This window comes from Tachypleus tridentatus, chromosome 4 (genome assembly GCF_004210375.1).
Source record: "Tachypleus tridentatus isolate NWPU-2018 chromosome 4, ASM421037v1, whole genome shotgun sequence".
In the NCBI taxonomy this organism is placed as follows: Eukaryota; Metazoa; Arthropoda; class Merostomata; order Xiphosura; family Limulidae; genus Tachypleus; species Tachypleus tridentatus.
The window spans coordinates 48,679,145-48,692,719 of NC_134828.1; the positions used below are offsets into that span (position 1 = coordinate 48,679,145).

The 13,575-nt window shown below is 31.8% G+C and overlaps 1 protein-coding gene across 8 annotated transcripts in view; it reads right to left on the bottom strand.

Annotated features, from left to right (window-relative positions):
• The window catches only part of LOC143249082 (coiled-coil domain-containing protein 142), a 90,340-nt gene that overhangs the window by 24,258 nt on the left and 52,507 nt on the right, over window positions 1-13,575 (bottom strand). For all 8 annotated transcript variants that reach the window (XM_076498298.1, XM_076498300.1, XM_076498301.1 and 5 more), the window contains 2 exons: window positions 6,116-6,221; window positions 4,244-4,424 (listed from right to left, as the gene is read on the bottom strand). In XM_076498298.1, coding sequence (XP_076354413.1) covers window positions 4,244-4,424; window positions 6,116-6,221 — 287 coding nt within the window. The remainder of the gene's footprint in view (window positions 1-4,243; window positions 4,425-6,115; window positions 6,222-13,575) is intronic.

Genomic DNA, 13,575 nt, shown 5'->3' on the forward strand with positions numbered 1-13,575 from the left:
AATTCTTTTGTTATTGAGATCACATAAATTAACAAGGATGGTAATCCAGATTATGTTTGAAAATTATCAGCCAATATGTATTTTTATTTGATTACCACATTTGTTAAACAAATACTTTAAAATAAAATAAAATTATTGTTCTTTTTACAAAATAATGTTTTAAGTGATACACAACTTTGTTTCAATAAGGAGAAATCAACTGAAAAGCATCTATCAGCAGTTACAACAAAGCTTTTCAAAGCTTATGAAAACACGAAAACTGTTTTAGTCTGAAACCCAGACATTATCAAAACATTTGGTGGCATTAATCATACAGTTCTACTTTTAAACTGTAATCATAATGGTTTCTAAGGTAGAATGTAAGACATCTTAAAATCTTATTAAACAATAGACAATGTTTTACTTCAATTAATGGTTTAAAGTTTCACTTCCATAATATTCCTTGTAGAGTTCCTTAGAGCTCAATTATTAACCTTCACATATTTGTTATTTATATTAACAATGTAATATCTGTATGTTCAAAAGATAATTACTATCTTTATTTCAATGATATGACTCATGTTATAAAAGCAGATTCTCTTGCAAAGTGTTACAAAACAGCAAATGATGAATTACTTTATTACCATTTGGCTTATTGGAATTACCTAGTTTTAAATATTCATTAGTCACAATATATGATTATTTCAATTGATACATTTAGAAGTTTTGAAGTTATTATCTAGGACAACCTTAGATGGGATGAAAACTTAGAAATAACTTCCCCAAAAATTGCTAGAATAGCATATAGTATGACATAGTGTAAAATAGTATTTCCACTTCAAGCACTTTGTCAAATTTACTATGCTATCTTTTACAGTCAAATGATTTATTGTACAAGTGTATCCAGTACAAACTGGTTTTGCATTAAGACCAATTTGGTTACAACAAAAGAGAGCCTTAAGACTATAGGTCTTCCATACAGAGCATGTGTGACCAACAAATTTAAAGAATACTGAATTTTAACTACTTATCAAGCTTATGTTTACTAATCATTTTATTCTGCTAATGATATCACAATATTTAATCTTGGTATGCTGTTGTTAACTCCTTCCAGAAAAAAACTTATATTCCTTTGGGCAAAAGAAGATTCTACATTTGTCCACAAAGTAATTCTGTTCTGAGATCAAATTACTCTAAATAGAATTCCATGTGGTTAACTCACATTATGAAGTTATTTAAAATAGAAATGTTCAATTATTTATATTCTAATTACTCTGTGCTTGTTTTAATATACAGATAATTACTGTGTATAGTTGTTTTTGTATATTTTTTCTATTATTACTCATCCATTATGGTAGTATTTTTATGAATTAATAAAAGCATATAAAAAAGTGTCTCTGCCCAAGAGGTCCCAACAACAAAGCAATCATATATGAAAAGACAAAGGAGAAGGATACAATGCACCAATGTAGGAAAAGATAAGAAAAGGATTATTTCTTAAAAATCCCTCAGGGAACAGCTGGATAGACTCAAAGTAGGTGGACAGACAAAAGATAACATGAGAGAGTAAGTAAGAATTGGGGTGGGGAAAGGCAAAGAAAAGAGGAAAGATCAGATCTGCGTGCCTGAATAAGTGACTTCAAAATCTGAGAGTCACAAAATAGAAACTCAGACCTATGATTGGCCAAGGTATACATGTCCACCAAATGAAGAGAACAAAACATGTTGGCACCAGTACAAAGGTGAGAAAAGAACTGATCAGAGAAGGGGAAAAACAAAATGATGAGAAGCTGGGTCTGAATGGAGCATGACAGAGGAAGGATCATAATACATAGGAGACTGATGAAAGATAACAAACTTTAGATACCATATTGGAAGAATGAGGTAGATCAATAGTTATAGACTGAGAAGAGGTAGCAAAAATATGAAGAACAGGCTGTCAAAAATGTTGTCCTCTTAAACAGGTTCCTCAGGGAAAGGAGTATCCGACTCCAAATTCAGGAGATATACCAGGCCACAGGTAAAAATCCTACTACCAAAGCACTATGGCAAACACCTCTTTGACAGAAAGAGTGTAACATGATCCATGCCATAAAAAGTAGCAGTTGCATGGACTTCATAATGTGGAAAAGAAAAACTAATCAAAAACCTTCTATAAAATAAGTAAAGACAACAGAAGCTGTGTTGTCAAAAAGTAAAGTAGCAATCACTGGAAGAAGCAAAAATTTTATACATCTGCACAAGTGAGTACCAAATTCAGAAGTGATGATTGAACATTCTCAGTATAAGGGGAGGCAGCTGTGCTAGGAGAGTGTGTCACACTCCTGTTGAAGAAGGGTTATTGTATGCTCATTTGAACTCTCAACAATACCACAGAGAAACTTGTAACTTTAGGTGAGAGCCTCATACACATACAGAGGGAAGCACAAATGAAGGAAAGCTGTTATGTGGATGGAGGCAAAATATCATACTGGAACATTCCTGAATGTTAAACCACAACCAAACATTGAATGTTGTTGGTAGAACTTGTACTATTGGTTAATTAAAGAATATATTTTGTGTTATATGTAGGTAAATTGTTAATAGTTTTTGGTGTTTTGCAAAATTAAAAATCTGAGTAAATTAACAAATAAGCAAAATGTAGCAGGCAAATTACAGTTTTTAAACTTTGAGGACATGTAGTACTAGATTTTGATAATTCAAGATTGTTATCAGGTTTTCACAATTGCCATATTTTTTCTTAAATCTGTAATTGATATTCATCTTCAGCTTGACTAACTATTACAAAATTTCACTTATAATAGCAAGATTATATTTTGTACAAATATGCAATACTAAATAATGAGTTATAATATTTACTATAAGTATCTTCTTTCATGAAAGAGGACAACAACCTAGTGGTGGAGCCTATGTATTCTTCTACATAGCCAAAATAAACAGATTTGTAAATTAGTACAATTATGGTTTCAGGACATCGTCTTTGTCCATAAGTGTCTGAATGTTCCATCCTCCTCACATAATTTTTTCTTTCTGTTTTTTTACCACATAGTGAAAGAACTTCTAGTTGTATTAAGCTGGCCAGTTGTTATAGGAAAGAAGACTTTCCAGAAACTTTTTCCAGACCCCTCCTTGTCAAAGGGATAGCAATACTATATAGAAAATGTAGTTCAACATTGCTACCAAACTTCTTTACCAGTTTATGTTTGAACAGTTTGCTCTAACATGCATGTTAACCCTAAGGAAGCTGCACAGACAAAACATTGGTTAAAATAATATATATAAATACCAGAAGTGTGAAAGTCATTTTATCTAAAACTTTTAATCAAAATGTGTAAATTCCTCTGGTATACACTACAAACTTTAAAAGACAACAGAAATTTCACTACTGCCCAAAGTTCAGAGCTGGAAGACCAACGTTACAGGCCATTTCTCTTTTAATTGCAATTTTTTATCAATTTTGAAACCTAACAGTTTGTTTTAAGTACTTCATAATATCTTAGAAATGACCATTTAATTACAGTACAAAAGAAATACACTCATTTTATATGACCAGCACAAAGTGAGTGCCTTAGTTACATAATTTCATTTTAAAAAATTGACACTAAGCAAGGTGATCTTCTGTGTTTACGTAAGTACCAAAAATTAGCTCTTATGTTTTACATTATAGACTCACAACATTTTTTATTGTTGAAATAAAATTCAATATAATCATCAATATAGAACACCACAGAAAAATACAAAATTTTTAAATTGCAAAAGTTAGCTGAAAAAAAAAAAACCTTTAATAGAAGGCCTGAATAATTAAGTTTCTGAATAATTTCTCAAAACATATAATGGAAAGTTATCAATTCTTAATATCAATAGCAAAAATTATCTGATGATACTTTTAAACAAAACTGTTATAAAAATAAATACAATATTGGACCCTTATATCTTGCAAACAAATCTAATAATTAGACTACTGCAAAAACACAGAAACTTTAGTTTCTATATGTAATGTCTTAATTTTTTGTTCTAAACATCAAAATAGCAACAGTTTAAAAAAATATGAAAGAAAAATAGAAGACAATATATTGCACCCATACTGAATGGCAAGGGCAACATACTACAAATGTTTGATTCTTGTAGTATGTAGTAACTTAATTATTTGTTTAATCCTGTCAACTAAATTACAAGCATATATGATTTGGAACTGAAACTTTACATTTTTAACTAACATTATTATACATTTAAAACACTAGATATAAATTATAATATCAACTACCTGAAATATATTTTGCAGCTGTACATGTATGACTGCCAAGCCTGAATGATAGCTTTAATGGTGGCTCTTACAATATTTGCTTGAAAAGATACTGGAAGCAGAGACAGAGTTTCCACTGTGGGTTTTAAGATATCCAATATTATGGCATTGATGTACGATCCCACTTCTTTTGTTGTAGTTTCTAACAAAATTAACGTTTAGAGATTACTAAAAAAACACAACAATCATGACCTATTACCCATCACTTAAACTAACAAGGTTCAAGCCTTATGAAACAAATATTATTATTGTAAGAGCAAAAGTTTAAATTTTGTTAATCTACTTTCATAAAATACGTCTGGTAATTTCAAAATGTGAAAAGAGAAAAAATATTTACTTACTAAATTTCAAAACATCTAATATATGCAACTTTCGATGAGCAATATCAAACAGTATTCATAACTTAAACTGCTATAAAACTAGATTATGTTCTAATTTATATATTTATTAAAACCATAATAAAAAAAAACACAAAATAATCAGAAATAATTAAATATGCTTATTTCTTACATATTTAAAGTATAATGATAAAAGCTGAGATTCTATTCAAATACCAACCTTTCAACAAAGAAATAACAACAAAATGGGGTAAAATCAGCAAAGTAGGGATTTCATTCCCCATGTAAATGTAAAGTCAAGGCAGTTTAGTCTGCTATGTAACCATTAACCAACCAAGTGACATGTCTACTTTCATCCCTATGTTGTTTCATTCCATTTTTTGAGTTCATTGGCCAGTTCTACCTATCTTTTTTATTTAGCAATATTTTTTCCTTGTACTTTTCATAGTTTATAAATCAGTCTTTGCTTTCAGTGTTATATTACAACTTATTCTCTCATATTCAACTGGTTTCACTATTTCAATTAACACATTTTAGTATCTCCATGAAATTAGTAACAGCTAACAAAATTTGAAGTTTTTATTGTATTTAAAATTGAATATAGAATATTAATAGTAAACAATCATGTAAAATAAAATCAAAGGGAAGGACTCTTTGCTAACTTTAAGATGACCTAAGAAGGTCAAAACATTATTCTGTACTTTATTTTAATTAAAGTGTTAATACCCATACCAGCTGTCTTGCGAATACATTTTTACTTCAACTGAGTTTCTTGTCATCATGAAAATGAAGGACTGTATTAAAAATAATGAATCTAAACCTCTGATAAGAGAACTATTTTAATGAAACAAACATGCAAAATATCTACACTCAAGAGCTACGTATGTGTATGCCCACTCTCTTAATGTACTTAGTAACGAGAATCTTTTATATATATTTATTGGTTTACATTACAACTGTTGACAATGTGGTGATTTCTTGGTTGTGGGTATATGCAGAGAAGCTGTGGTTTAACCAAATGTACTGCATATAAAAATAAAATATGCTGAGCACAAATATCAACGTTCATCACTAATCTTTATCATACACATCCTAGAAAAATTATATTTCTGCTTTAGATATATAAACTATTGAAGGCATATAATATAAATAAATGCATCAAAGTTGAGACAAAACTGTCCAGCTATTTTCACTTTTTTTAACATAAAAAACAATCAGAAAGACTGAAATTTCCAGTTAAGAATATTTAAAGGCACTATATACAGATATATTAGTTGTACTTTCATTTATTAAAAAAAATACAATTATGTATTTCCTGCAGTTGAGTGATATGCAAGAAAAATATGTTTCTTAATTAACATTATTAATGTGTATATGCTGAAGCAATAATATTTTTTAACCACCTGTACTACTAACTTCAGGTATATTTTTTGTCAAAATCATAATTTTTCACTAAACTGCAATATAAAGCAAAAACAAAATTAAGGCAGCTTACTATTTCTTCTCCACATTTTAACTGATTGTGAGGATTCTTTGAAGATAGAAATGGTAACATTATTACACTGTATCAAAAACCATTCAGCTACATGCATTTCAATAGCCTAAAAAGGAAAGATATAGAGTATTAGTATTTTTCTGAAAATATGACAATAATGAAAGTAAAATAAGCACTACTAACAAAAATAAAGCACATTCATTACCAAATTCATTTTTTACAGTGTAAAAAATAGAATACAAAGTAAAAGAAGTTAAGATTGGCATAATTCTAGGAGATAGCTCTAGATGCCAAGCTCTTTGTTTTTAATCCCCTTCTAGAAACATACTTCTAAAGCAAATCTTACTCTACAAAAACACATGACAATTAAATTTAAGATATAAGAAAAACAGACTCAATCCCAAAGTCACAACAGATAAAAATAACATAAAAAATAGTCGCATCAGTAAAATTTACAAATAAAAAAGAAAATAAACTTGTAGAAATACAGAATCAAAACAAGTATTGCTAAGAACACTTAATTAAAAAATAAACACATTTAGCCATAAAATCTAAAGAAATTATTAAAGCTAACTAAATAAAACACACACATGCCCAAATGTTACCTGTTCAAACTGTTGCTTTAGAGAACAATTTCAGCAAAGTAGTTTGGCATTGCTACTGTATGTAAAATATAAGTATGCCACATTTTATTTTATCTCACATCTCCATGAAGATAACTTGAACCAATTTGATTGGCATTGAACTGTCCACTGTCTAAAATCAGAATCAAGTAGTTGTTTTACAGAAAATTAAATATATATCAAAATAACTGAAATAAAGTTTTCATTCAAAATCACTACAAGTCTCATATATTTCCCAAATAAAAAAAAATAAAAATGAATATAGTCACTCTAGAAAAGTATTGGAATCAACTGTTTTCATCATTCACAAGTCAAAAGAGAAAACCCATTTCAACTGAAAAAATAATCCCCCATTAACCTTGGAACATAAAAACAGAAATTAAAGATTAAAATTTATGACAAGGTGTTAATCTTTGGTCTTCTTAGAATAGCAAAAAAAGGTGGGAATAAAGATCACAAGTTGTGTGGAAATAAACCACTCTACAGCTTCTATAGCCAGTAGAGAAGATATAAAAAATGAGTGGAAAAGAAGAAAAAGGGATAATACAAAAATGCATGGACAGACTACAAAATGCACATACATGACTTCAAGATTGTGAGGAAAAGGGACTCTACAGGTGGAAGTGCCAGTCAAGCTCCAACACCAGAACCAAGAGGCAGTGCACAAAATAAGTCATCTCTGTGAACCTTGAAATCCAACTCTATAAGAAGAGGATGGTAAGAAAGAGTAATAAAATACATAAAAAGAATTAGAAACATCTTTCTGTCATAAAGAAAAGGAACAAAACAGAGGTCTTGCAGATAAGACAGAGGGTGGCACACATTTGAAAAGAAAGAATCCTAACCAAGTATTGTTAAAAAAAGAGAAACCACATAAATAAAGGCAAGGAAGTAAAAGACATTGAGGTCAAGTTGGCAAGTAAGTAAGAGTAAGATTTTCCATCAAAATTGCCAAGATAGCAATGGAAAGCCTCCAAGAGAAAGTAATATGTATACAAATAGTAAAGGAGCTGTGTGATGGTAAGATGAAATGGAATACACTGAAGATAAATAAGAGACAAAGAAGGAATAAAGGAGCACTACAAGTGGGAAGGAGAGATTTTAGGGACTTAGGTTTGAGATCATGACCACAGACCATTGAAAAAGTCGTGAAGACAAGAAGGTCAAGGTTGATGTGGTTCAGTGCACAGTTGGGACAGAAAATCATAAATATTGAAATGAATGTCTGAGAGGAGGAGAAAAAACAATATAGAATTTCATGAAGCAAAGCAACCCAAGATACAACAAAATCTACTGGGGAGAAGAAAAGAATGTTATATATTTGAGTTATCAGAACAGAAAAGGAAAGAAGTAAAGGTACTGTTCCTTATTTAGAATATAAGAACCAAATGCAAAAGCAAGTGGAGAGAAGAATTATTGAAGTTGTCATTAGATCAGGCAGGCTCAGCAGAGAACAATGAGAAACCTACAAGAGAGAGGAATGAGGCAAAGGAGTACTAACACTCTTGATAAGGTGCCTCTAGTAGTTGTTGGAACAACAGGAAAAGAATCCTTAAGTAAGATTTCTAGGTCTCAAGAAGGAGTAGGAATGTGAATTTTAAATTTCATGTTCAAAATGATCCATGAATTGACAATGATTGTCTTTTTTTTTTTTATATATATATATATATATATATATAAGGTAGTTAAATAAATTAAGGTAATCATAGCTCAAGGGAAAAAAACAATAACTCTAAGACGAATACTAGAACTTAAGGTAAGGGTTAAAACTTATATGTGAATCCCATAAAATTCAAAAAAATAAAATATAAAATCTAAGTACTATCAGTGCTGAGCTTATGTTCACATGCTAGTGCTCCTGAGGATTACTGAGTATAGAGGACCTACTGCTTTCCTACTGACATATGTTGGGGTAGGAGCTTTATTTAAAGCTCTTGATATGTATGGGAAATTACATGGTAGCAACCACAATGTGACATATCTGTATGGTGGCATCTTATGATCCAAATGGAGAAACAAACAGTAACATAAACCCCTATACACTTCATAAGAAAATAAGTCTTATGAGAAAGGTGATATCGGTAACTTGACACAAAAGGTTCAACAACAGGACAAAATATGACATGGAGAACCATTGTGAAAACCCAATGAGAAATCTGGAAAGGAAATAAAGAACAGATAACCAAAACAGATTTCCAAAGAAAAGACAAAACCCTTTATGTCTACTAGAAAAACAAAAAGTGGCTAACAAACTTGCCTTATTTAGAGAAATAGATGAAATCACAAAACCTGTGTCAAATAACCATATTAGAAATAAAGAAACATGCAGTACAGTGGGACAAGAAACAACTGATAAGTAAACCATTTCCTTTAATAAACATTTATCAAAGAATGCCAAATGGACCACAGTAAGAAAGATGCCACCTGAGAGATCAATCCCTAGCATTATACAAAAAATGTACTGCAAAATATCTAGGCATGAAACCAGAGAATAGTTATTGTTGGATGAAAAATGTCTGATCAAAGCTGATGTAAAAGGGTTGGTCAGGAGGGAAGAGGAAGATGTATGTTCAGGAAAGGAAATCAAGGCTAGCCAGGTTGGTGCCATCAGAATAACTTAACAGGATAAGGAAAAAATCAGTGCAATAACCTTAGAAAACAAATCAATCAATGGGAATGTGTAAAGATGAAGACCCATCCAATCCCAGCTGTGAGAATTGATGACCAAAGCACACGAATGAAGTGCAGGAGCTGGGTATTCCAATATGTGGCAATAACATCAATCTGAGAAATCCTAAGATGAAAGCAAAACAAAAACACACTTGTAGATGAAGCATCAAATTCAATGGAAAAAAACTCTGTGGGGACAAGATAATGATCAGCTAGTAAATTCATTACCTCTGGAACATAACAAGGAGAACAATCTATTGATTATGGACCCAAAATATGCTTGGAAATATAGGAAACTAAAATGGAATTGTTTGAGTGAAGCATTACCACCTTCCCTTGTAACAAAATGAGACTCTGAGACATAGCTCATTACACTGCTAAGAGATTGATGTAGAAAGAAGATTCCTCATCTGTCCAAAGACCCTTGAATTCCATATCTCATATCAAGTACTCCATCCATGGAGAGAAGCATCCATAAAAAGATGTTTCTGAATTGGGTAAGGGGCAGAAAAGGGACACCTTCTGTTGTATTATCCCTGTACCTTCACCAGTCAAGATTAAAAGGGCTTGAAGCTGATAGAATCACAAAAGAATCCAGCACATCCTTGCAAATGCTCTATTGGTCCTATAACAGCCATTGAAGGGAATACATGTAGGTTTGAGCAAAAGGAAGGAGTAAATCAAAGGATGCCTACATCCCCAAAAGAAATAGAATTGCATGTACCAATGAAAAATGGGCATACTAACAAAAATTACCCATTTCCTGGCCTGAAAATAAAGAGGAAAAGCTTGGGCCTAACTGAAACAGGGATTGAAAAACACTTCTAAACTGATGACAAACTCTGTGAGAGGAAAAACAGACTTCTTCCTTTTGATGAGAAATCCAGCTCATACAGCTTCAGATAAAAGAACTCAAGTGTGAAGTTCTGTTGAATTGCAAGAAAGAGCAAGAAGAATTCAGTCCTCCAAATAATAGTGAGTGTAAAATACCGATGAGTGAAAATGATGTCAAAAAGATCTGACTATCAAGCAAAAGACATATGAGGCAGGTCTGAGGCCAAATGATAAAGAACAAAGCTGAGAGACCTTTCTATCTTGCACAAAGCAAAAAAAACAACATGAAGACTCTGCAATCAAAATATGAAGACAGCCATTGGTGATATCAAAGTTGGTCATCCATAAGCCAGGTTCAAATGTCACTGAAGAAAAAAAAACAACTTTGTCATAAACCGTGGAGGCTGGAAAAAGTTTGAGACAAGAAAGGGCAATGATAGGTCACTAATCACTCATCTTCCTTAGCACTACAAACAAATGGGAATAAAATCCCTCCAAAAAGGAGTAAGCATGTTCTTTGTGCAGAAAATCATGGATTTCTTGTAAAAAGACAACTGGTATGAGAAACAATGGAGTAGGAAATGTGAAATGGACTAATCCTCTCATAAGAACTTGAATGACCCACTGATCTGTGGCAAAGGTCTCCCATACTGACACACAGGGTAAGCACAGATGCTGTTATCCATACTCTGCATGAGCAGAGAATACTCATTGATAAAGGTAGAATCTCCCTTTTGTTCCAAAAGAATGTGGAGCCATTGCAGTAGCTATGAAAATGCTAATGGGAATTGCAGAAAGACCAAAAGAAGGTGAAAGTCCAGTGTCAAAATATAAGAATGAATATAAATATAGGCTACATCCACCTAGATTCCATGGAATCAGGTATACCTACAAAAATCAAATGTCTAAGAAAAGGACCCTCTTTGAGACATTTAAAGGCTGAAGAAGGAAGATGAACTATCTCAAGCAAGACATCTCTCTCTCACTCCAGGAAGGAGATGTTGATAACCTTACCAAAGTAGAAGTCAATAATAGAGCAGGAGACCTGTGATAGGCCACAAACAACAGTTACAAAGAAGATAAAAAATGTCAAAATGATGTGAGGGACAAATAATTTGGGAAAACTGTGTTAGGTTAAGGCAAACAGAAGAAGAAAATAACCTAGCCCCTGAGAATCTAAAAAATGGTTCTCCAAGCAAAAGAAAGTTAAGGAATGCTGTTCAGATAAACAAGGATAAGGTATGGCAGAAGCCTCTTTCAAATGACTGATAAATCTCCTAGCATGTTCTACTTTTGAGGCAACAGTCGAAAAACTATCACACCTCATGCAAGACTCCACCTCTCTATGTATATGGAACTGGACATCCTCAGTAGAAAAAGGCTCTTCCCTGATACCTAGGTAACACTAGGCTCCAGAGGTGACATAAGAAGTGCAGTAGGTGACTCCATGCCATGAAGGTCTCAGATTTTTTTTTTTTTTTTTTGCAAAAGAAAAAAATCCAAGACAGGTCTAAAAATAAAAATAAATCATACAAAGTTTAGTTAACAGCTATAAAACAATGAAGAGAAATCACCAGCAATCATGTAAAACCATCATTGTAATGTTCTGCCATCAAAAAGGTGAACAGGAAATAATAATATGTAATGGGGAGCTTACATACATATCTGGGATAGGTGGCATATTGATGTAGGTGAAGAGAATCGCAAAAATGAACTTGCTCTGAGCAACACAGTAGAGTATAAAGAATGAAACAAGAGAGATAAGATTCATACCAATGCTTAGATATGGAAAGAAGAGAAACTTTTGTCAGGATAAAGCTATAATGTGAGAAGAGGTGGATTTTGAAATTGGGCATAATAAATAAACTGAAAAAAAAACAAAAAAACTAATAAAACTGGTATATATACGTATTTAATTCTATACTACAGGCGTACTTGATTTGACTGAATTTGTGACCCATAATTGACCATTAGGTTTTCTATCATATAACATTTAATATATTGTGTTCATCTTCATAAAATTTTGCAAAATTTCAATAAATATTAAAAGTCTTTTGTGGATAAAAAAACAGAACTTTTAATATATTTTTATCAAACATTTATTCAAGAATATATGGAGTCAAAGCATTGACAGCTCCAAGTGCAATATGATTTTCATGTACAGATTAAAAATACTTTTTTCCTCTGAAAACTGTCAATTCATCTGCCTGGTCTCTAACACTATATTTATTTTTGTCTGTTATTTTTTCTACGTTAATTCTATACTCATTCAATCACTTATATCAACCTCATAACTGTCATAAAAATATAAAATTAATTTAAATTACTTTTTTTCTTTCTAGAATGACTGCAAATTGTAACAAAAAACTGCATTTTTTATCCTAAAGCTTGTAACAGTATGGATCTACTTTTACACAGTTTCATTGTCCTGTGAACTATAACTAATATTTTCATCAGAGAAGTTGTAAGTCATTCTGTGAGTGATTATCTCAAATTATCACAGTAGATTACATAAAGTAAGATCTACTTGTGATCATACCTTGTGAAGAAATTATTTTTCTTTATCTTACCTAATCTAACCTACATTTCACATTTCAGTTATCTTAATAATGATGGTAATAAATACAGAATACATATCAAAAACAAGAAATATAGAATATAGTACTTATCTGGTCTTCTCTTTTATTGCTGTCACTTATCAATTAAACCAGTGGTTCTCAACCTTTTCTGACTTGAGGCACACTACGACACTCTGAAACTTTTCACGGTACACCTGGAAAGCCTTAACGATTTTTTAGGTACACGTTATACGGCAAGCGTTAAAAGCCTTAGAATGAAAATCACAGCTAAAGCAAGCGATAATAATGTCATTGTGCATCAGGTTTAGATACACGTAACACAGAAGACTTAACTTAAAAAGCCTTAGAACAAAAATCATGGCCAAAGCAAGCTATATTAATGTCATCTGCACATTGACAGTACTATCGCTTGCTTTGGCCGTGAGTGTCATTCTAAAGCTTTTTAACGATTTTGTGGTATAGCAGAAAAATCAAAACTTCCTATTTTTACACATTTTCAATGTGATGCTTGTGCCTACTTCTGAGAACAAATCAAATTAAAGCGAGGCTCTAACGCAGACAAACAAGCTCGTATTTCATCATCGACTGTAAGAAGCCTCTCTTTCTTTCTGGCTTTAATTTCAGTCAATGCTGAAAATCCAATTTTTAAAACCATGAAGATGCAAATGAAAGCAGAACTTCAACTGCTTTTGAACTTATTGCAGGATATGAATTTTAATGGAGATACAAAACTCATCCAAGCTCTTTTCGGGAA